The sequence below is a fragment of the Callorhinus ursinus genome, unplaced genomic scaffold (genome assembly GCF_003265705.2).
Source record: "Callorhinus ursinus isolate GAN/ISIS: 27379988/994484 unplaced genomic scaffold, GSC_fseal_2.0 scaffold76, whole genome shotgun sequence".
In the NCBI taxonomy this organism is placed as follows: Eukaryota; Metazoa; Chordata; class Mammalia; order Carnivora; family Otariidae; genus Callorhinus; species Callorhinus ursinus.
Genome location: NW_027397138.1, coordinates 1785356 through 1807372, shown reverse-complemented (window position 1 = coordinate 1807372; position 22017 = coordinate 1785356). Strand labels below are relative to the sequence as shown.

Genomic DNA, 22017 nt, shown 5'->3' with positions numbered 1-22017 from the left:
AGCAAAAGCATTAAATGGAAAAACAGATAAATGAGACTACATCAAAATTAAAACTTATTGAAATCAAAGGACATTATCAATAAAATGAAAAGGCAGCCCATGGAATAGGAGAAAATATTTATGTCATACATCTGATAAGACATTAATACTCAAAATATATAAAGAACTCCTACAACTCAACAACAAATAATCCAACAAGCAATATACTTAAATAGACATCTCTTCAAAGAAGATATACAGATATCCTATAAGCATATGAAAAGATGTTCAACATCACAGTCATTGGAGAAATGCAAATCAAAACCACAAAGAGATACCACTTCATACGAGGATAGTTGGTTATTATTATTATTTTAAAAAAAGGAAAGTAACAAGTGTTGGTAGGGACGTAGAGAAACTGGAACCCTTGTACATTGCTGTTGGGAATGTAAAATGGTGTAAACACTTGAAAAAGTTTGATGGTTCCTTTAAAAGTTAAACATGGAATTGCCATATGATCCAGCAATTCCATTTTTAGATATGTACTCAAAAGAATTGAAAGCGGGAACTCAAATAGATGACTTGTATGTCAGTGCTCATTGTTGCATTATTGGAAACCGGCAAAGGTGGAAACAACTCAAACATCCATCAACAGATGAGTAAGAAAATGTGGTATGTCCACCCAATGGAATACTATTCAACTTTAAAAGAATGTAGTTCTTATATATGCTATGACATAGATGAACTTTAAAAACATTATGCTAAGTGTGGTGCCGGGGTGGCTCAGTCTGTTAGGCATCAACTCTTGGTTTCGGCTCAGGTCATGATCTCATGGGTTGTGGGATGGAGCTCCATGTCTAGCTCCATGCTCAGGGGGGAGTCAGCTTGAAAGATTCTCTCCCTCTGCCCCTCCCCCCACTCTCTCTCTCTTAAATAAATAATCTTAAAAAAATTATGCTAAGTGAAATAAGCCAGACACAAAAGGTAAAATACTATACGACTCCACTTATATGAGGTACCTAAAGTAGCCAAATTCATAGAGACAGGAACTAGAATAGAGGTTATCAGTGGTTAGGAGAGGGGGAAATTGGGAATTATTATTTAATGGGTACAGAGTTTCTATTTGGGATAATGAAAAACTTCTAGAAATGGAGAGTGGTAATGGCTGTATGACACTATGAGTATACTTAATGCTATTGAACTGTATGCTTAAAAAAGGTTAAATTTTATGTGTATTTTACCACAATAAAAATAAAACAGACCCTCAAATTCCCCACTCTGAGCAGCTAGACGGCTGATAATGGAAGGAAAACTAAATCCTTACCTTTCAAAGTAGGAAATCAACATATGATACCTAAGATTGAAAACATAACACATCAAAATAAACATTTTGCTATACGGTCATAAATACTAAATTATCAGGCAAGAGGCGTGAAAGAGGTTGCTTCTGCCATGAAATGGAGGCAGATGGGGTCCCCCCTATTTGGTTACAAGTTTGTAGAACTATAACTCCGTAGAATAATGCACTTAGCCTTTATAAAATTAACAACACGCCACAATTTACTTGTTAATGACTGCAAAAACAAACAAGAGCAACCTCCTGCTCCAAATAAAGCTCTAGATTTCCCCACTTGCTACTCAAATCAAACTTTTCTGAATTTGATTTTCTCATCTGTAAAATTAGTTATTAGATATAGATTGAAACAGATCATGAATACAAAAGTGCCTGAAAACAAGAGTTGTTTAAAAACAGCTTGATCGGGGATACCTGGGTGGCTCAGTCGTTAAGCGTCTGCTTTCAGCTCTGGTCGTGATCCCAGAGTTCTGGGATCGAGTCCCTTATCAGGCTCCCTGCTGCTTCTCCCTCTGCCTGCTGCTCCCCCTGCTTACACTTTCTCTCTCTCTCTCTCTCTCTCTCTGACAATCTTAAAAAAACCTTGATCCAAAAGTTTGGGATCCTCAGCATTCACTTATTAGATCACGTTGTGTGTAGCAGGGAGTGGGACAGGAGGAGCACAACGCTGTGTGGAACTAGCGACCTTACCTTGAACTCACCTGTCTAGTACCTGCTCCCACCCCTACCTGTACCAGGTGGTGATCTATTCTTGGGCCATGTGACTTTGGACAATTTCCGTAGCTTTTCTGAATCTCGCTTTCCCTACCTGGGAATAGCAAAGCTACTCCTGCGCCGTTGGAGTAAGAAACGACCTTGAGATTGGGCTGTTTTGGCCTGGGGAGGGGGGGCAATGGAAGGGGGAAGGGGGTGATCGCAGCTCCCTACCTTCAGCTCCATCCCGGGCGCGCGGGACCCCTGGGGCCTGGGAGCCGCAAGCTGCGAGCGCCTGGGGAAGCGAGGATCCGCAGTCACTATGGCAACCGGCGACGCCGGGCGTTCCCAGGCAGCAGGCGGCGGAGCTGAGAAGGTCAGCGGGCCTCCGGCTGCGAAGAAGACCCCCGCGGCATGAGGCGGGAAGAAGCGGTGGTGGTGAGCGCGGTGGCAGCGCCGGAGGCGGGCTGCGACCGGGAGCAGGCTCAGCCGCCGGCCGGGCTGGGGTGCGGGGCGCGCGGGGAGCCCGGCGGCGGCGGCCCCCAGGAGTCTTGCAAACAGTGTGAGTTCCCCTCCGGTCGCGCAGAGTGCGCGCAGGGACGTGGGGCGTGTCGAACGCGTGGAAGGGGAAGCGGGGGAACCGGAGTGAGACTCGCTGAAGGTGTTGGAGGGTCGGGGCAGAGCTGCAGTTTTGGCAAAGGCAGAGGTGATGGTGGCGCTGTGGCAGAAAGCATCCGGTGCATTTCCCCAAAGCCTCCTTCACCAAAGGCTGCCTGAGCCCAGGTAGCCTCCAACCTGACAGGTAGTGGCATTGACCTGGAAGGTATTGGAAAAAAAAAAAAAGTGTGTGTGTATGTGTGCGTGTAATAAGAAAAATCTAATATATAAATTTGAATTTATATATAATAAAATATAAAATGTATAAAGATTTATAATATGCATAAATATATAAATTATATACACACACAGAGAGAAACATGTGGCTCATTTTTGCCAATTCCTTCATTTTACAGACCAGGAAACTGAGGTCTAGACTAGAGGAAATGAAGTGACTTGCTCACAGTGACTCAGTCAATGCCAGAGAAGTACTTAAAACGCTTAACCTCACCTGTCTTGGACTTTCAGTTCAACAGTTATTACTACCTGATACTTTTAGAATCTCACAATGACGGGCCACATTTTAACACAAGGGTTTCCTTCCTTGCCCTGCCAAACACACAAACAATATTCAAGTGAGTAAAGGCGGTTCTGGTCCAGAGTCACAACCAACATGGCTGCAGCTGGAGTCCGCTCCAGGCCTCCGCGCTCATCCATATTGTTCCATGAATTTATATTTCACAGTCCCTTGTGCTCTACACGCTTTCAGGAAGTGCTAAGGAATGATGATGGGGAAAATAATAGGTCAATGAGGAATGCCCGCAGTTTCTGGCCCTTCTGCATCGCCTCCTTGATTGCCTCTCTAGAGACCAGCCTCAGGTCATGTAGCTCCGCAGACCCCAGGAGGGAGGGTGAGGCTGAAGCAGCTCAGCTCCCCTGCCTCAGGGGGCCACCCAGCCTGCTCCCAGGACTTCTCATTAAGGAGCTGCAGAACCAGTGTCTCCTAGAGAAAGGACCATTCCGCCATTCCTTTGATTATCAACAGCATGCAGAGGCCTTACTCGGGGCAACTAAATCCAGTATATTTAAGTATTCGGTATATTTAAGTAAGTTCTTACTCTGACTTCGAATTCTGTCTGGGAATTTTCCCATTAAAGATGCTAGAAATGAAAGGTTCTTTTGTCCTCTGGAGTTCTGTAGGAGTAAAAGGTGGAATTAAATCATTCACCCACCCATTCAACAAATACTGAATCCTTACTGCATGCCAGGCATTGGGCAAGTTGTGGATAAGTGAGTGATGAATTAAGGCATGTGTCCAAACTTTGAGGACCTCAGAAAGTCAGGGTCAGGGCATAGAGCACTCTTGCTTCAGCCTCCCAGAGAACCTCATTTTAGGGCCTCAGCCTGAGTAGAGCCAGGCTATTCACACCCACATGAAGTACCCATTCGATTCTCAAATGTTTTCTGGGAAAGTCTTCTGTCTCTCTGTAGCTTCTACTCCCTAATAATAGATCTGATCTGAAATATACACAGATGAAATATGGGCCTTTCCTGGTAAAACATCCTTAAATTGTATGAAGGGGGCTATTTGAACAGCCACCAAATCTTTCATAGACTTCAGGCTCATCTTTAAAATACTTTGTAGCACTCTCCCCATGCTGGCTAACCTCTTCCCACATTCTCCAGTTTATTAAACCACTGAATCCCGTATTCTAGGTATGATCAGGTTAGGGTAACATGCTGGGACTATAACCTCCCTTGATCTGAACATTCTACTTCTATTAAATGGACCCAGAATCAATTAGCTGTTTTGGCAGGCACATTATATTATTAATAGATACAACAAATGCAGTCTATGACATCCTTAGTTTCTCTTTCCCCTGTTGTCCAATAGAAAACATTTGATCCAGGCTTTTTTTTTTAATTTATGCAGTTAATTTGTTTCATCCTAAATACAAGTCATTATATTTATCCCTATCAGTACCATTCTATGAATTTTAGCACTCCATTCCAGGTACAGAAGCAGCCCTTTGAGTCCTAAGTTTGCCATTCAGCAAGTTTGTGCCATTCTCACAATCGGTGAGTAGGCAGTTCCTCTCTATATCCAAATTAGCAAACTAGGTGGTACTTCCAGCAGTTCCAAGGAGAGTCTCTAGAAGTCCCTGACCTGTCATTCAGCATTTTTGGCGTGGGCGTTCTGCCTCCTACAAATACACTTTTATCAAATGTCTTGCTGAAAGCAGATGCATTGTGGCTATGACATCTTCCTAATCTAGCTAGGTTAGTAACTTGGGTTTGGGAGAGTCAGGTGGCATGGCTTTTAATTTTTATGACTAGTTTTGTGATTTCTGAGAGTTACTTTCTCAACTATAAAATAGGAATAATTATACCTGCCCATAGAGTGATTTTGAAAAAGAGAAATAATATATGTAAGATGCTAATAACATATGTATGGTAGCATTCAATAAATTACAGCAATTGTTATTAGCTCTTAACAAAAGAAAGCAGTTTAGTCTGGAATAATATTGTTCTTAGTAGTCCTTAACACTTAGTGATCACTGTTCCTCATTATCTGTACTCACAAGCCATCTGTTGGCTAACTCAAATGTGGTGAAGATCAACATCAAGCTGCTATGTTAGAGTTTGTAGAATTTTTTTTTCCTTCTTTCCTTCTCTCCTTCCTACTTCTCTCCTCCCTCACTCCCTCCCTCCCTCCCTCCCTCCCTCCCTCCCTTCCTTCCTTCTTTCCTTCCTTCCTTCCTTCCTGGAGCGGGGAATATTTGTCTATACTAAGCTCTTTGCTACTCTAATTTTTCACAGTTCCTCAAAACCTTTAGTGATTTCCTCTGTAAATTCTTATAACAGCAGGGCTGAAATTCGTCAAGAGACTTGAACTTAGAGGAGATGATCTCTTCTGTTCTACTGAACTGTTACAGGATTTTCTTCCTTCTTAACCATGTTTCTTAAACCCTTTTCTGCCTTAGGATCATGATCTAGCCAAACAAGTTTAAACCAAAGTTAAGCTTGAGTAAAGCTAACCCCCACCTTGCGTTCATATGACTCCTAACTTCTGGGAAACAAAAATGAGATGCAGAAAGTATCTAATTCTACCTTGTTTGTGTCTGAAGGTGTGTTTGAGTCTTCCTGACCAGGAGTGACCCAGGACCACAGCAGTGGTCTCTTACCCCATTTGGGCTGGTTAGTACACAAGTCAAATCTCTTCACTTGGTTCTTTATTGGTTAGTCTGGGAAAGATGAGGCACCTGCCATTGTGAGTTTAAAGTCACATCTTAAATAGCTAAAGTATTGGGTTGATTAGGTTTTCCATGGTTCCTTGCATTGAGCTTTTGAGTATTAAGACTAGAACCACTGGTTCCCTGACATTCACAAAGCTGCATTGACATTCATCTACAAGAATAGTCTTTGAGCTCCATCTAATTTAACAATGCTGAGTTCTACTTGGACACACATTTGGTCTATTATTACACCAGTTCTGCTCTAAGCCTCTGATGAACTGAACAGAAAACATCCCTGCCCAATGGTATTTATGGTCTGATAAGGAAGACCTATATTCAACTAATAATTACGTAAATAATGGCATATAAAGCAAATGAGGCCATATATAAATTGCAGTAAATGAAATGAAGGAAAAGAGAAGAGTCCGATGCTAAAAAAGTATCCAGGAACATTTGAGGATTGTAGAGTCAGGGAAAGCTTCCCCAGGGCACCAACCTTTAAGCTTAGGATTGAAATTCGAGTAGAAGTTATGCAGGCAAAAATACTAGGAGAAAGGCAGTTCAGGCACAAAATAGAATGTACATAGGCTTTGATGTGGGAATGAACAGAAGGGCCACAAGGAAGCCCAGAAAGCAAGAGAGAGGGGCTGACAGGACAAACGGGGGTGACAGTGTCAGGAAGCACAGAGCTCTGGGGGGTGAGCGGAAGAAATAATGCTAAGGTACTTAGAACAAATAAGCCAATCCTCCACAGTAGCAGTGATGTCCTATAGTGCCAGGCTTAGAGACCAGGAAAAAAGTCATGTGTCCATAAGTGATTCACTACAACAATTCACGTTTACCTCTCAAAATGATAACTAAATAAGGCTGAGGTGTTCTGTGGTTTGTAGCTGTAGCTGTAGTAGGCTCCATGGGCACATCTGTCTTTTTCATTGCTTGTCCTCTGTCCCTAGTCCAGCGCCTGGCACCGAGTAGGTCCTTAATAAGGATTTATCGAATAAATGAGTTTTCTTGAAGCAAATGAAGGAAACTCCATATATTTCTTCCTAACACTTAAAACAGGTATCTGAAACTTACCACAAAAGTTCAGGAATTATGTGAAAGTGTAAAGTCCCAAAAGAACCAAAAAGGGATCTTTCCAAAAGAGGGTCAATCATCTGCTGTTTGTATGGAGGGATGTGTCTTCTTAAGAAATAGTTATTCATGTAGGCATAATGGCTAGAAAGTTTGGCATAATTTATAATAGATAATCAATTTTATTAATGTCTTTATAGGGAAGAAATTCTTGTATTCTGAGCCACATAAGAGAATTAAGGAAGTACTAGAAGAAGAACTTTCTATTAAAAGAGATGAGTGCCGCATTAAAAATCCACCTGCAGGTAATCTCCATGACAAATGAAGTATATTTCTGCAATGAATATGAAATTACCTATTTAATGGTAGAATGATTATTTTCTTTATTACAAAACCATGACTATCAAAAGAAAAATGGATACTTGGGAAATTCTTCAGCTAATTTTATAATTATTTTGCCTGTGTCCAAATAAGCTTATATTTACAAAAAGTAGCTAGGTATCAGTATCTACATTGCTATCCCGCATTTTTGGTGGAGTTATTTCTATTCAATAAGAAGTCGAATTTTTTCCAAGAAAAGCACAATAATATCTTCAATCTTTATCAATATAGGTGTGACCAGTAACAGTGGTTCCCAAAATTTAGATTTCATCAGAATTACCCGGGAACCTGTTAAAAGCAGATTGCTGGAAACCATCCCTAGAGTCACTGGCTCAGTAGTTCTTGGGTGGGGGGTCGGCAATTTGCATTTCTACCAAGTTCCCAGTTGGTGTTGAGGCTGGTGGTCCAGGGACCCAAACTGAAGATCACTGACCCTGAAGAATCGAAGTCATTTAAATAGGTTAAATCATCCAAGGATTTTATTGTATTTACATGTAGTTTATGGGTTAAATGTCTAGGCATTGATAGTTCATTTGAGAAAAGATACGCTCTAGAAGCCCAGAATCCCTCACAGATTTTTTTTTTCCATGCCCAGCATGGAGCCCAGCACGGAGCCCAGCACGGGGCTTGAACTCACAACCCTGAGACCAAGACCCAAGCTGAAGTCAAGAGTCAGATGCTTAACCTACTGAGCCGCCCAGGCACCACCCCCCCAACAGATGTTATTTTGAAACTACTAGAGCCCCTCATTTTCCTGATTCCTTCTCAATGATTACAAGGCACACATTTCACACTTTTCAAATCATCAGGTTTTTATTGCAAACCTCTTGGGCACCAGCATTTCTAGAAGAAAGAAAAGAACTGTAACACGTGACTTCTGCACTCAAGAGAACTTGACATTTTCTACAGAGGAGGAGCACTGTTGAATACTCAGCAGCTAGGGCTCAAATTCTCTAAGGATTCCTGAGAGCAGATGCTGCAGGCCTAGAAGTGCATTTTTTCTTTTCCCGACTCTGACAGATTTGCCCACTTTCCACTGCAAAACCAGCCATGCAAACGCACGTTAGGCCTTCTGTATTCCCCATTCTTACAAAAGGAGAAACCAGCAAAATGGCCAATTTTATTCAGACTATGTCTGGAAAGAAAATATAGAGTTTATTTTGAACTCTGTGAACAGATGCAGAATGACCTACTGAATTGTGTCTCCGAACCCCAGCCTATACATACTATTCCCCTAGTGGTTGGAAAAATTTTTAAGTCTTATACTATTCTATTCTGGGCTTATTTTCATTTATACACTTAAAAATTTATAATTTATATACCAATTAGATGATGTATTATTCTTATTGGATACGTTTGGTTGTTAGACAATCTAAGTGATTATAAAAATTCATTTTTCTAAGCAATCTTTTCAAATGTCCTTCGTATAAAATGGAAATGCTTGGCCTGCATTTTCATAATATCCACCAGAGGTCGCACAGAGGTGCTCTTTTAGTCTAGAAAATCCTTTAAAGCTGAGAGTAGATTCTGTAAGTTTAAGTTTTAAAGGGGCTTTACTTATGGGGGAAAAAGCTGCTAGTTTTTTTTTCTTTTTCTGTTCTTAAAAAATAATTTAAAAGGCTGAACGCCCCGTGTCCTTGGCCACAACAGGGAGCTAGCACCTAGAGGGGGTGCCACGCCTCCTGCTTACTCTCAGGGCGTTGGCAGCTCTGGGCCAGCCACTGAATTCTCTATTGCAGGATTTTTGGTGACATACTCCTTTAGATATATCATGGGAGCTGGGGCTTCTCTTTCTGGAGAACACAGCTTGCCACAGACACGCAGAATTCTGCATAAAACTTTTAGGGACTTGTATGGCTCCAATGGCAGCTCTTCCGGGATGTTAAGCTTAAGTACACTAGCCCATTGTCTCCACTTCACTTCTTGTTTACTCCCCCACCCATTGCAAATAGGCTTTGGTTTCCATGAGCCCAGGCAAACTGTTCTTTTCCAGATGGTGAATGACCTTCCTCTTGAAAGTCAAATCTAATGATTTTGAAAGTCTAATACAATCCAGAAACTCATCAAACTCAACTTCTCTGTAGCATCTGACATAATTATTTACTCCTTCCCTTTGAAAACACTTTGTCCACTGAGCCTCCAGGTCAGCATGCTCCAGTCTCCTGGTTTTGCTGGTGCGACTCCCTGTTGTCTTTGCTGGCTCCCCCTTCTCCTCACCTCTAAACTTTGGGGAGCTCAGTCACAGGCTCTTCTCTCCATCTGTATTCACTCCCTGAGTGATCACATCTAGCCCTGTGTGCTGATGACTCCAAAGTTTATATCCCTAGCCTCTGCTTTCCCCCTCAAATCTCAAAAGCCTACTTAACTTCCCACCTGGATGTCTACTAGGCCTCTCACACTGTACATGTCCAGAACAGAACTCTTATTCTATACGGCTCTTCAACAGCTCTTCCCCATCTCAGGAAATGACATCACTATTCACTATGCCAAACACCTAAAAGCCAAATCTTCAAACTTCATGTCCAGTCCCTCCGCTAATCCAGTCAAATCTGCGTTGGAAATACATCCTAAATCTCCCCAACTGCAGCCTTGTCCAAGCCCCCATCATCTCTTTCGAGCTCAGCAGTAGCATCCTCTAGCACCTTCTACTGCTCTCCCCACAGTCCATTTTTCTGCACAGAACCCAAAGGGGTCTCTTACAACATAAGTCATTGTATACCACCTCCATGTTCAAAGCCCTCCGATGGCTCTTTGTGATTCTTAGTCTAGATTTCAGTCCCCTTGTATGGTCTGCTCACCTTTCTGAACTCAGTTCCTGTACTTTCCCACCCCACTTTAGCCATACGGGTTTCCTTAATGTTCTGGAACATGCCAAACCCATTTTCACCTCAGAACCTTTCTACTTCCCCTAGATCATCAAATGTCTTTCTCCCTCTTCCTTCAAGTTTCAGCTCAAATGTCATCTTCTCAGAAGTAACCTCTCTACCAGATTAAAGTAGAAACTACCTACTCTCCCAATTACTCTCTAATCTTTTATACCACTTTCTTCTTTCTGCCTTTTTTTAATCCCTACTTCGAAATTATATATTTGTCTGTATACTTCTTTATTGACTGTCTGTCTCACAAGAACTTAAGCTGCATGAGGACAGGGGCTTTATTTTGCTTACGATGAATCCTCATGAAAGCCATGTGATATAGGTATTATGATTCCCATTTTACGGATGAGTAAACTGAGATTTTGAGAGGTTTCTACTGTCCAAGGTTATGCGTTAAGTAAGTGGCAAAACCAGATTCCAAACTCAGGTCTTATCCCAAATCCCATTGGCATTCTGTGCACTCTAGTGTTTCCAGTGACATATTATGACCAAGTCCCATGGGTCCTGGTCTGCCTTGGCTGGCTTGAGATTTCTGCCCTACTTGACATAATTGATGGTTCTCTCCTTAAACTTTTTTTTTCCCTCAAATTCCTTGACACTAAATATCCTTGTTCTCTTCTTTGGATATTCCTTTTCATCCTCCATTGAAAACTTCTTTTCGGGGCGCCTGGGTGGCTCAGTTGGTTAAACGACGACCGCCTTCGGCTCAGGTCATGATCCTGGAGTCCTGGGATCGAGTCCCGCATCGGGCTCCCTGCTCAGCGGGGAGTCTGCTTCTCCCTCTGACCCTCTTCCCTCTCGTGCTTTCTCTCTCTCAAATAAATAAATAAAATCTTTAAAAAAGAAAAAAAAGAAAACTTCTTTTCACTCACCTTCATCCCCAAATATTGATGCCTACCAGGGTGTTAACCACAGTCTTCTAATCTTGTTCCATTGGCTGTCCCTGGATCATCTCAGCTGTTCGCATTGTTTCTACCACTACCTCACTGTGATGTGTCTGTTTCTGAAGTCTGTGTGTCCAGGCTCAATTTCTCTTACTGGATGTCCTACAAGTATTCAAGATCAACGTGTCCAAAATAAAACTCATACCTCTCCTCGACTTACTCCTTCCTATATATCACCCATCCAAATGCATGACATGGCATAATGGCCAAGGCCAAAACCACAGCGCCATCCTTCATACCCACTCCAGATTACCATGTCTTGCATTTAATGAGGCTCTCGGGGCTATCCTAGTTTGGCTCAGGGTCCCAAACGGTTGACCCCTATGCCAGGTTCATCTTGCAAACATATAGACAAATTTATTTGTTCTGAATTGTATTTTTTAAATATATGAATCAGTTGTCAACATTTAATAAATTAGGACTTTTTTTTTTTTTAAAGATTTTATTTATTTATTTGAGAGAGAATGAGAGATAGAGAGCATGAGAGGGAAGAGGGTCAGAGGGAGAAGCAGACTCCCCGCTGAGCAGGGAGCCCGATGTGGGACTCGATCCCGGGACTCCAGGATCATGACCTGAGCCGAAGGCAGTCGCTTAACCAACTGAGCCACCCAGGCGCCCAATAAATTAGGACTTTTTACATACGAATCTAGATTCCTAGATTATCTGGGGTGAAGAGGGAGGGGAGGAGGAGAAAGAACGATGTGACAGCCAGGTGGACATTCACACGTGGCACAGTGCCTGGAGTTGGCTTACGCTGCCCTAGCTGGCCTGCCCACGCCGTTACCCATCCCCTTAAAGGTCCCCAGCCAGGTGGGGCATATCACAAACTATTCATGTTCACACCTCCACCGCAGACTTCCTCCTCTCATGGTGGGAAGAGGAAAGAATGTGTTTCTCTGGTATCCGTCTCCAACAAAAGTGGAAAAAGATAAAAGAAGTAGGAGAGCCAATTACTTCTTAGCCCTGGCCTGCTTTACTTCCTTATATTACCTGCCTGGCTTTTCTCTCCATATATTGATTTTGTGACTCTAGATAAACAATATATACTATTTCTTCGATATACCCGTCTATCTGAATTCTAGGGACCCCAAGGTATAGGCATGTGTCCAAGCATATTTGTACAGCAATGTATGCATTGACTGGATTTGTTTGAATTTTTATTTTTTTATTTTTTATTTTTTTTATTTTTTAAGATTTTATTTATTTATTCATGAGAGACAGAGGGAGAGAGAGAGAAGCAGAGGGAGAAGCAGGCTCCCAAGGAGCAGGGAGCCCGATGCGGGACTCGATCCCAGGACCCCGGGATCATGACCTGAGCCGAAGGCAGACGCTTAACCATCTGAGCCACCCAGGCGCCCTTGTTTGAATTTTTAAACTATCAAGTCCACATTCTCTCACAACAATCTGATGATGACAGTGAGATTTCAGTAAGTGTCCAGACTGGGTTTTCCCTCAACCATTGATAAAGCACCAAAATACTGGCCCCGTCCATAGCAAAGTGTGGGCGAACTTACCGAAGAGCTTATATCATCTATTAGGAGGGGGAATGTGCCTGAAGTCAAGCAACTGAAATCATAGCATGTTTTCTTTGTGACTGAGCTAATGAGGACAATCGTGGAAGTGCCCAGAAGCAGTTCTTTCTGTGCTTTTCCCCTTTTCCTTTGGCTGAATGAAAGTGGTATAAGATCAAAGTTTTCTTTTTCTTGGGTTGAATGAAATAAGTAAAAAGTCTGAGATTCATTAATTAGCTTTTATGGATGTTTAACAGAGCAAACATAACATTTCTTCTGGGATATTTTTGTTTGGGGGGGCAAACGGAGACTCAGGCAGAAGGTCTGTTGGTCTTCTGGGACCTTCAGCTAAATGAGCTATGCTACCTGTTCTTGTGGTTGTGTTGTGACAACGGTTAATAAGAGCTGTGAAGATATTGACATGGCCGAGGTGTTCTGAGTGGTTGTTACCCGATCCTTGGGTCTAGGGAATGGCATCAGTGGCCACAGGAAAAATGGGCTGCCAGGCCACTAAGCCGTCTCCTCTAGGATTTGGATTCCTTCCCGGCTCCTGATAGAGAGATAGATGGGCTCAGTGAGAAGCACTGGAGGCTGGGGTGAGGGGTAGGGGTGGGTAGGTGGAGGGTGTCTCTCTCTATGTATTACACAATGATGGTAATAATAATAAGTACCATTAATACTTAATACTACTATTATTAATTTTTTACAGGGTTTACAAACTATCTCTTTCAGTCCTTGCAATGACCCTGCGCTCTTATAATTCCCATTTTGCAGATCTGGACGCTGAGGTTCAGGGAGTACGGTGACTTGCCCTTTGTCGCACAGCGCAACAGGCTTGCCAGAAGCTGACCTCCTTGCTCTTAGCCATTGGGCTATACAGTCTCTTTTGAAACATAAGCTTATGTTTTCTGGGAGGAAAAAAGATTTGAAATTATATTGGGAGCAAATAGTATTCTTTAGTAAAAGAAAGTTTGTCACAATCTTTTCCAGGTTCTGCCTCAGTTTAGCTTCGAACTGGAGGTAGAACAGCCTTCAGAGGCTTGACACACTCTTATCAGATAAGGACAGGGTCTGGGAGCTGCTCAAAAAGGTTCTCCTCATCCCGACAAATGCCATTTTCTGACCAAATCTTCCGTCAGATGAGAATGGGATTTGGGGCCACTTATGGAACTTTCTGGATAAGGAAGAATTTAGCTAACATCATCATTCACATATTCTTAGTGATTCCCTGAAGATTTTCCCCTCCTTACAACTTTTTTAAAAAAGAGGTAAACTTGTGAGACATGCATTATCAGACTGTGGCTTTCATTTTACCATTTACCTTAAAATTATTTCTACATTTCTAAGAGCTTTTAGAGAGGACTTTGTGGAAATTATGTTTTAATTTAATGTTTTCAAATTGCAAGGGCTTTTATATTTTTCTGGCTGAAACCTGCAGAAGTCATAAAAATTGTGATTAATAAAATGTACTAGTTTTCTCTTACACAACATCACCTCTTTCAATGAATTTCAAGTGTCAAATCCATGACTTTGTGTCTATATGTCCCTGAATTCATAAAAACTTTATTTTGAACCTGGTTTATTTATTACATTTAGTACCAATTTAGAAAATGTAAAACATCACTCAGCAAGTGTGGATATGTTTGTTATTCATTAATTCATTCAACAAAAATATTTGGTGTACCTACAATATAAAAGGAATTTACTAGACACCAAAGGCATGTCAAGATAATTACAGAACGTAGAAGTCACCAAAGATAAATTTAAATGACTTAAATTTTTCTTCCTGTGGTCAAATCTCTGACCATGTTTGCACAAAGGAAACACATGATGTAGCTCTAAATTGGCTTCTCAGGCTCTAATGTTCATTACTCAGAATCAGAGACAGCTGAAAACAACAAAAATATTTTTGAAGGGTGATCTTACTTTCCCTGAAAGACCAGGCCAGGTCCCTCTGGCTAAAATTTCTAGCATAAGGGACACCTGGGTGGCTCAGTCGTTAAGAGTTTGCCTTCAGCTCAGGTCATGATCCCAGAGTCCTGGGATCAAGCCCCACATTGGGCTCTCTGCTCCGCAGGAAGCCTGCTTCTCCCTCTCCCACTCCCTCTGCTTGTGTTCCCTCTCTTGCTGTGTCTCTCTGTCAAATAAATAAAATCTTAAAAAAAAAAATGTCTAGCCTAAAATCATGGTTTAGTAACTTTACATTTCAGGCTAAAAACACACCTAGAAAAGTCCCTGAGTAGAAGGGGTTGGGGGCAGAGAAGGGAAGAGAGAAGACTCTCGGGAAGATTCTGAGTTTCCAGAGGGGATTTAATTCCCTTCTCTTAGCTTTATTCTTGTCCTGCCGCCCTTTCCTTTGCAGGTTGTACGCCAACACGGTGGCCTCCCTGGCTCTTCCACAGCCCCCCCCCCGTCTTCCTTCCTCCTGGAATGCGCATGCCCAGAGCAGAGGGCGTTGGCTTCCTCTCTAAAGAAGGTGCTTCAAAGGACATCTGTGCTTTCCAGACCTCTTTTTCCCCAGTTGAACATATCACCTTCTGTAACTTCTTCACCCAAACATATCAAATCAAAGTAGCGCTGTTTTTTTCCAGCAACCTCTATTCCTGAGTACAGTAAATACTTATACATAACTATATTTTGCTTTTATTTTTCTCATGCATTTCTGAGCATCTGCATTTACATTTGAGGTATTTTCCCTATTAAGTTGTAAACTTCCAGATATTCCTGGATTCCAGATTGCATCTGAAAGAGCACAACTTGATTAGATTAGTATAATTTTTCTATCTAATTTAATGTGGTTTTTCTACATAGTTCTGCCTCCTGATGTCAAAATGTTTTCCATTTGTCAGAACTTCTCTCAATGTGGAACAAATCTAAATCCATTTCCTTGGTTTCTTACTGGGTGTTGTACACGGGAGGCATTTAATACATATCGGTGGACTCCTAAATCAGAGAGTCTATTATCCAGGGGCTGGAGAGCAGCTCTTTACTGTCTCTAGAGAGGATAGAAGAAGAGGAAACTGGCTGGAAGGGTGGGGAAAGATTTGGGTTAGATATAAGGAACAGCTTAAAGTTTGTAAGGTCTTGACAGAAGGAGATTGTGGAGTCTTCCCCGAAGGTCTTTGAAGGAGGGGGAAGAAACGAACTTTGCCAGATACCTTCAGCTAACTCTATTCAGGAGTGGGGAGGAAGAGGCAAATATCGACATTCCGCTTGGTGAGTCAGCTCATTGATTCTGCTTCCAGAAACAGAATCTGAGTCCATGCTTGGACGGGAAAATCATTGTCCCTGTAAAAATAATAGTTACCATTTATTGAATGCAAAGCACTTTAAATCCATTTCATCCAGATCCTATAATAATTCTTCAAGCTAGGTATTATCCCCATTTCAAAGCTGAGGAAACGGAGACATGGTGGGTTCAATAACTTGCTCAAAGCCATACAACTGGCAGGTGGTGAAGCAAAGACAAACCCAGATCCCCTCTGACCCCAGACACGGTGCCCCTAATCACTACACGGTACAGAAGCCTTTGGGGAGGAATCAGATGTTAGTGTGGATACCAGTAGGCGGCCTTGGATCTGTGGAGAATATTTGGGCATAATTTGCGGCTTCAGAAATGGTAAAAACAATGTATTTAACCTGAATAACCTTATTTGACTTGGGTCACAGTTTTCTACATGACAGATTTTCCCAAAAAGCTTGTTGACTGACTCTCAAGAGCTAAATAAGTGCTTTTAGGATATGGAGAACAATCCAGTGCAAATAAAATCACTAAAACAATACTTACTGAATGGTATCAGGATTTAAGACTACGATTCGCTTTGTATCAATGCATAGACATTGCATCCCAAGTATTTGTCTATGGTGTTTTCCAGTGAGCTTGTTTTCATTCAAGGCGCAGTTAAATAGCATCTAGTTCAGTCTTTTAGGTGATTGCTGAATGTATATGATGAATTAATATGGTAACTTTTGGTTATATTTTCTTTGGAAATATTTGTATTTCGAGGAATTAGAATCAGATAGGGCTGGCCGCATGAAGTGTCTATATTAACTAATTTATTTCTGATCCTTTTGTGTTTTGTTATATATTTTTCTATACTGACTTTTCATCTATGTCTTCAGGGGCCAGCTAAATGATCTAATAGCACTGTAGAGGTTTAACTGCCTATGGAATAATTGAATGAATGAACTGAAATAAAAGATTAAACAAATGCTAAAGACCTTGGTTGGTTTGATTAATCAAACAAAATCAACTTCCACCCAAATGACTGAAAAAATAATCACCCAGTAAATACTTCTAAAAGATGTTGTGCTGAAAAGGAACTCAGCTAGTAATTGTCATCTTGCTTCTGAAAATATTGACAGTGGCCCTGGAAGGGATTTGGAGCATTAAAAGGAATCTCCCCGTGGGAGGCTTAAAACTGGGACTGCCAAGCGGAAACAGTTTGCTGCCACAAGCCAAGTACTATTCGAGGCATGGAGGGCTGAGAAGTAAGATCCTAATACTCCTTTTTTTTTTTTTTTTACTATTATAAAAGTTTATTTAACAAAAAAGTTCAATATGAAAATGCACACGACCTGATTTTTATATTGTAGTAAAACAGGTACTATGGAGGGGACATGTGGAAGCAGTTGATTCCTTCTGATGAACACACCCATTGTTTATACTCGCTCCAAGGCTTCTAACATGATGATACTATTTCCTCGTATTACCACCATTCCAATATTGTTCTGTTGCCCACTAGTTGCCATCTCCACACATTCATCTATCACAAGATTCATAAACGGATCGAACCCCCGCAATATTCCTTGGACATGTCTGCCACCATTTAATTTCAATGACAATTTCTTGTCCATAAATTTTTTCAACTCGGGAGGGTGAGCTTTGCTCATGGTGTCTACTGCGTGAGCTCAAAGATGCCTCCAAATGGAATTCGTGGCATCCCACACCAAGATCCTAATACTCTTGACTTCTACTGAAAGCCCCGAGTGTGCCGATTAGCTCACAGCCCAGTGGTGTATGCTTTATTTCAAGTTCTCAATGCAATCTCCTTTTTTTTTTTTTTAAGATTTTATTTATTTGAGGGGCACCTGGGTGGCTCAGTTGGTTAAGCGACTGCCTTCAGCTCAGGTCATGATCCTGGAGTCCGAGGATCGAGTCCCGCATTGGGCTCCCTGCTCAGCAGGGAGTCTGCTTCTCCCTCTGACCCTCCCCCCTCTCATGTGCTCTCTCTCTCTCTCTCTCATTCTCTCTCTCAAATAAATAAACAAAATCTTTTAAAAAAATCTAAAAAAAAGATTTTATTTATTTGAGAAAGAGAGAGAGCACAGAGGGAGAGGGCGAAGCAGACTCCCCACTGAGCGGAGAGCTGGACATGGGGCTTGATCCCAGGACCCTGGGATCATGACCTGAGCCAAAGGCAGATGCTTAACCGAGTGAGCCACCCAAGCGTCCCGAGATGCAATCTTTTGATTTGCTTCTCCCAAGTTGCTTTTAGCTTTGCCACATTACCTCATTATAGAACTCAAAGAGTTTACAGTTCAGCTGAGCAAATTCCCCCCTGGATACAAGAGAAGGTCATACTCTTGAGTTACCCTCCGGACTCTGTACTTCTTATGCAGGAAGCCTTCCTGGCACACAGCCAGCTGGGGTGGGTAGGAATCTTGCACTGTCCCTTTTTTTCAGGTCTTTGCTTACTGGTGGAAATGAGGAAAGGGAGACAAGGGAATTAAGGAAGAGTCAGGCAACTACTTTGCCGGGCTCCCCGAGTTTCTCCCTAGTTGAGGTAAAAGGCCACCCAGCTGGGTCCAGTGCACTGTTCCTCAGAGACGTAAAGGTTGGAACAAAATATTACTCATTCCTCACTGTCATAACCAGTGTCTGCCGGGAAATTGGTGGCAGGATGTGGAGAACGCAGGGGTCTTGGCATAGAAGCATAAGCAGCGTCCAGATACTCTAGGGACCTGAAATGGGGTATATGAATCCTAAAAGTAGCTCTACAATTGGGAGGTTACCCTAGAATGGGAAGAGAGAAGTGGGTAAATGCCAAGCTTGAGTAATTTCACCCAAGAAATGACTCATAATAGCAAATGCTATATGACACTTCTTATTCTAGATTCTTCATGTATAATGATCTCTTTAATCTTTACAAGAATCATGTGAAACAGGTACAATTTGTTTTATAGATTAGGAAAGTGAGGCACAGCACGGTTGAATAATCTACTGAGAGCCACTCAGCCAGTGAAAGGACGTTCCGAGATTGGAACCCAGACAGCCGGTCTCCAGCGGCTTTTAACCACTAGATATTATTGCCTCCATGAGCCAAACTGTGCCCAAGAGCTGGGGAGTCTGTCGAACCTAGAATGGGGTGAGAGCTCAGAAAAAGTGGCACAAAGGAGAAGGGCCTCCTGGGAGGCAGCCTCTTAAGATCTGAATTCGGTAGGGAGAATGTGTAGTCCCTAAGAGACTGAGTCTCATAGTCAAAGAAAGAAACAAAACAAAACAAAACTTGTTACTAAAGGGGACTCATGTAGCAAAAAGGAACTAGTATGGAGATTTGGGCTCTATAATAAAGTAGTAGTAGCCCCCATTTCCCATGCGCGGGGTACAACAGTGTTCTGTGTAGTTATGTCGTTCACGTGATCACATGAGATAAGAGTTTTAAGCTCCATTTTCCCAGTGAGGAAACTGAGGCACAGACACATACACTACTCAAGATCCTGTGTCTAGGAGGTGGCAAGGCCAGAACTACAAACCTGTGTCCCTCTGACTTCTGAGACAATGCTCTTAACTTCCAGTAACTTCTAGTCCCTGGATAACAAGGGTGGAACCAGTGGGGGTGGTAGTTAAACCCGCACAGATGCCAGGGCTGAGGGAATGTGGGGTGGGAACCATCCTGGGAGACAACTACACTCAAAATCCACAAAGATAGCAGTGTCCTGAAGTGAGGATTGATTCAACTCAAGTCTGGGCCTCTTGCCCAGAGGGGCTGTTTATTTCAACTTTCCACCCGATCTGTCAGGTTCTAATTATAGTGGATAAATTCATCATTCCAAGAAAACTCCCAAACCTATTTATTTTAAAAATGAGTATTTTCTAAATGCCGTATTGTAAGACTGGTTTGAAGAACAAATTACCTTCATGTGAAGATATAAAAGTCCAATAGATGACCCAATTCATCAGGTGGGGACGTATGATTTTAAAAAACGCATGTCTGACTTTGACCATAATTGCATTATTTTCATCCATACAATTTAGGAGAGGCTTGTTCATTGCTACCACTCATTTTTACTCATCCACACCACCTTCCTAGCAGCCTCCAGGCCTCTCTCTACAGCCCATGTCAAGCACTTACAGTGATAATGTTATAAACTTTTTTTTTTTTGAGAGAGAGAGAGAACATATGTGTGCGAGAGGGGGTGGGGGGGTAAGGAGAGGGAGAGAGAGAATCTTAAGCAGGTTCCACACCCAGCCCAGGGCCAACACAGGGCTCGATCTCACTACCCTGAGGTCATGACCTGAGCTGAAATCAAGAGTGGAACGCTTAACCGACTGAGCCACTCAGGTGCCCCAATAGTGACCATATTATAATATATAACTGCTATAGTTATATATCTCAGCTTCATTTCTGTAAGTTATCAGCTGCATTTTGCTATATCAACTCCTACCATCTGCTATACAAATTACAATGTGATCAATCTACATGAATCAGACTGATAATGAAGAATCAGAGTTTTCTCATTATCAAAAAAGGTAGATGCAAGGCACAGAAATATAGATGAACAATGTCCACAGATAATTTTAAAAAATTGATCAGCAGTAATTCATACACTATCAGAAACTCCAGGAAAGCATGAACTATGTCTCTTTCACTAACACCATGCACTTAGCATGGTGCCTGGCACAGTAGGTACTTGATCCCTTTTTGTCATGAGAATGACCAATGAACGACAAACCAAGAAGTGTATGCTGGATGCCTACTATATGTTCAGAATCATCTTGCTGCTAACCCACATAAATCTCTTCCTCCACAAAAGTATATGGTTTTCCCTATTTGAGTCTGCCAAATTAAACAGAATGTAAACAGTAGAGGGAACAGCGATGGAACCTTTTGATTTTAGTGTGTCAATCATGAAAAGTGGCATATATTGTATATACACCTTAGAACTGATGCTTTCAAAGACGGGTTTTCCATGGATTACGGTATTTCCAGGAACTTCTCTCGTAAAGTATACTTCCGTTAGATAACTCAGCCGGTCCTCACTCATCTTTTTCCTATTCACTTGAGCTTTTTTTCCTCTTTCTCATGAACAACATGGTCATTGTAGTTGTGACTCTCAACATTTAATACACATTATTTAAAATTGAAAATTAGAATCACAATCATCTAGTTTTAGTTCTAAAACACGTTGCTGTTAGAAACTGCGAAGCATCCGCTATCTTCATCATACTAACAAGTTTTATTCCTTTTCTTCTATCATTTCCTTCTTGTTCTGTGGCATATAACAACTAAAGTTGTCTAGCCCAGTACTTCTGAAGCTTTAATGTGTCTACAAATGATATGGGTATCTTACTAAAATTTAGATTCTGATACAGTAGGTCTGGGGTGGGGTCCAGGATTCTGCATTTCTTTCTTTCCTCCCCCCCCTTTTTTTTAAGGTTTATTTATTTATTTGAGAGAGCGCATGCACACGCACATGCACACAAGTGGGGGAAAGGGCAGAAGGTAAGGCGGAGAGAGAATCTCAAGCAGACTTCCCACTGAGCATGCAGCCTGACACAGGGCTTGATCTCACAACCAACTGAGCCACCCAGGTGTCCCTGGGATTATGCATTTCTAACCAGCTCCCAGGTGATGCCAACACTACTGGTCTGGACACTGTACTCTGAGCAATGAGGGTCTGGAAGACTGAGCAGTGGGTTCTTTAGTTACCTGGATCACACGGGTGTGGCTTTTATATTCTGCTCTACCAAATGAAATACTGTTGGCAATATTAAATCAAATTTGGGTTAAAATGGGGTTGGGATTAAAGAGCATTTCCCAAAGTAGAAACTTACTGATTTGTTCACTATTTTCTTTACTCTAGGATAAGATGAACACATTTTTCCATTGAGAAGAAACTTCCTCCTCCTGATGTCTGAAAAGCAGAGAACCCAAGCTTGTTTCACAGTTTAAGATGTATAAAAAAATACATATTTTTATTATTGGTATTAATTCCTATCTATAAATTAATCCAAGGCAATGAAGGACTATTGGTAAAGTTTGCTAAGCACCTGGAAACAATGAAGAAGAATATTATACTTATTTTTAGTTGGCACATTTGAAATACATTGGGTTTCTAATTAGCTTATTTTATTAAATATGTGAAACA

The 22017-nt window shown here is 41.7% G+C and overlaps 2 protein-coding genes and 1 long non-coding RNA gene across 3 annotated transcripts in view; 1 reads left to right on the top strand and 2 right to left on the bottom strand.

The window, feature by feature from the left end:
• LOC141371539 (uncharacterized) overlaps positions 1-2364 on the bottom strand; it is a 23615-nt gene extending 21251 nt beyond the window's left edge. The window contains exons 1-2 of the long non-coding RNA XR_012376572.1: positions 2261-2364; positions 1304-1333 (exon numbers count right to left, since the gene is read on the bottom strand). This is a non-coding gene — a long non-coding RNA (uncharacterized lncRNA). The remainder of the gene's footprint in view (positions 1-1303; positions 1334-2260) is intronic.
• Positions 2294-22017, top strand: CUNH11orf97 (chromosome unknown C11orf97 homolog). The gene is made up of 4 exons (XM_025893826.2): positions 2294-2588; positions 7134-7238; positions 17011-17136; positions 21733-22017. Exons 1-4 carry the CDS (start codon positions 2441-2443, stop codon positions 21735-21737), a joined length of 384 nt encoding a protein of 127 aa, XP_025749611.2. The 5' UTR covers positions 2294-2440; the 3' UTR covers positions 21738-22017.
• Positions 17162-17587, bottom strand: LOC112840419 (small nuclear ribonucleoprotein G). Its single transcript, XM_073887133.1, has one exon. It carries the CDS (start codon positions 17536-17538, stop codon positions 17308-17310), a length of 231 nt encoding a protein of 76 aa, XP_073743234.1. The 5' UTR covers positions 17539-17587; the 3' UTR covers positions 17162-17307.

Coding starts and splice junctions, on each gene's coding strand:
- CUNH11orf97 (XM_025893826.2), top strand. CDS start 2,441: ATGAGGCGGGAAGAAGCGGTGGTGGTGAGCGCGGTGGCAGCGCCGGAG. Junction 2,589..7,133: donor CCAGGAGTCTTGCAAACAGT/GTGAGTTCCCCT, acceptor ATGTCTTTATAG/GGAAGAAATTCTTGTATTCT. Junction 7,239..17,010: donor CATTAAAAATCCACCTGCAG/GTAATCTCCATG, acceptor AAATATTGACAG/TGGCCCTGGAAGGGATTTGG.
- LOC112840419 (XM_073887133.1), bottom strand. CDS start 17,538: ATGAGCAAAGCTCACCCTCCCGAGTTGAAAAAATTTATGGACAAGAAA.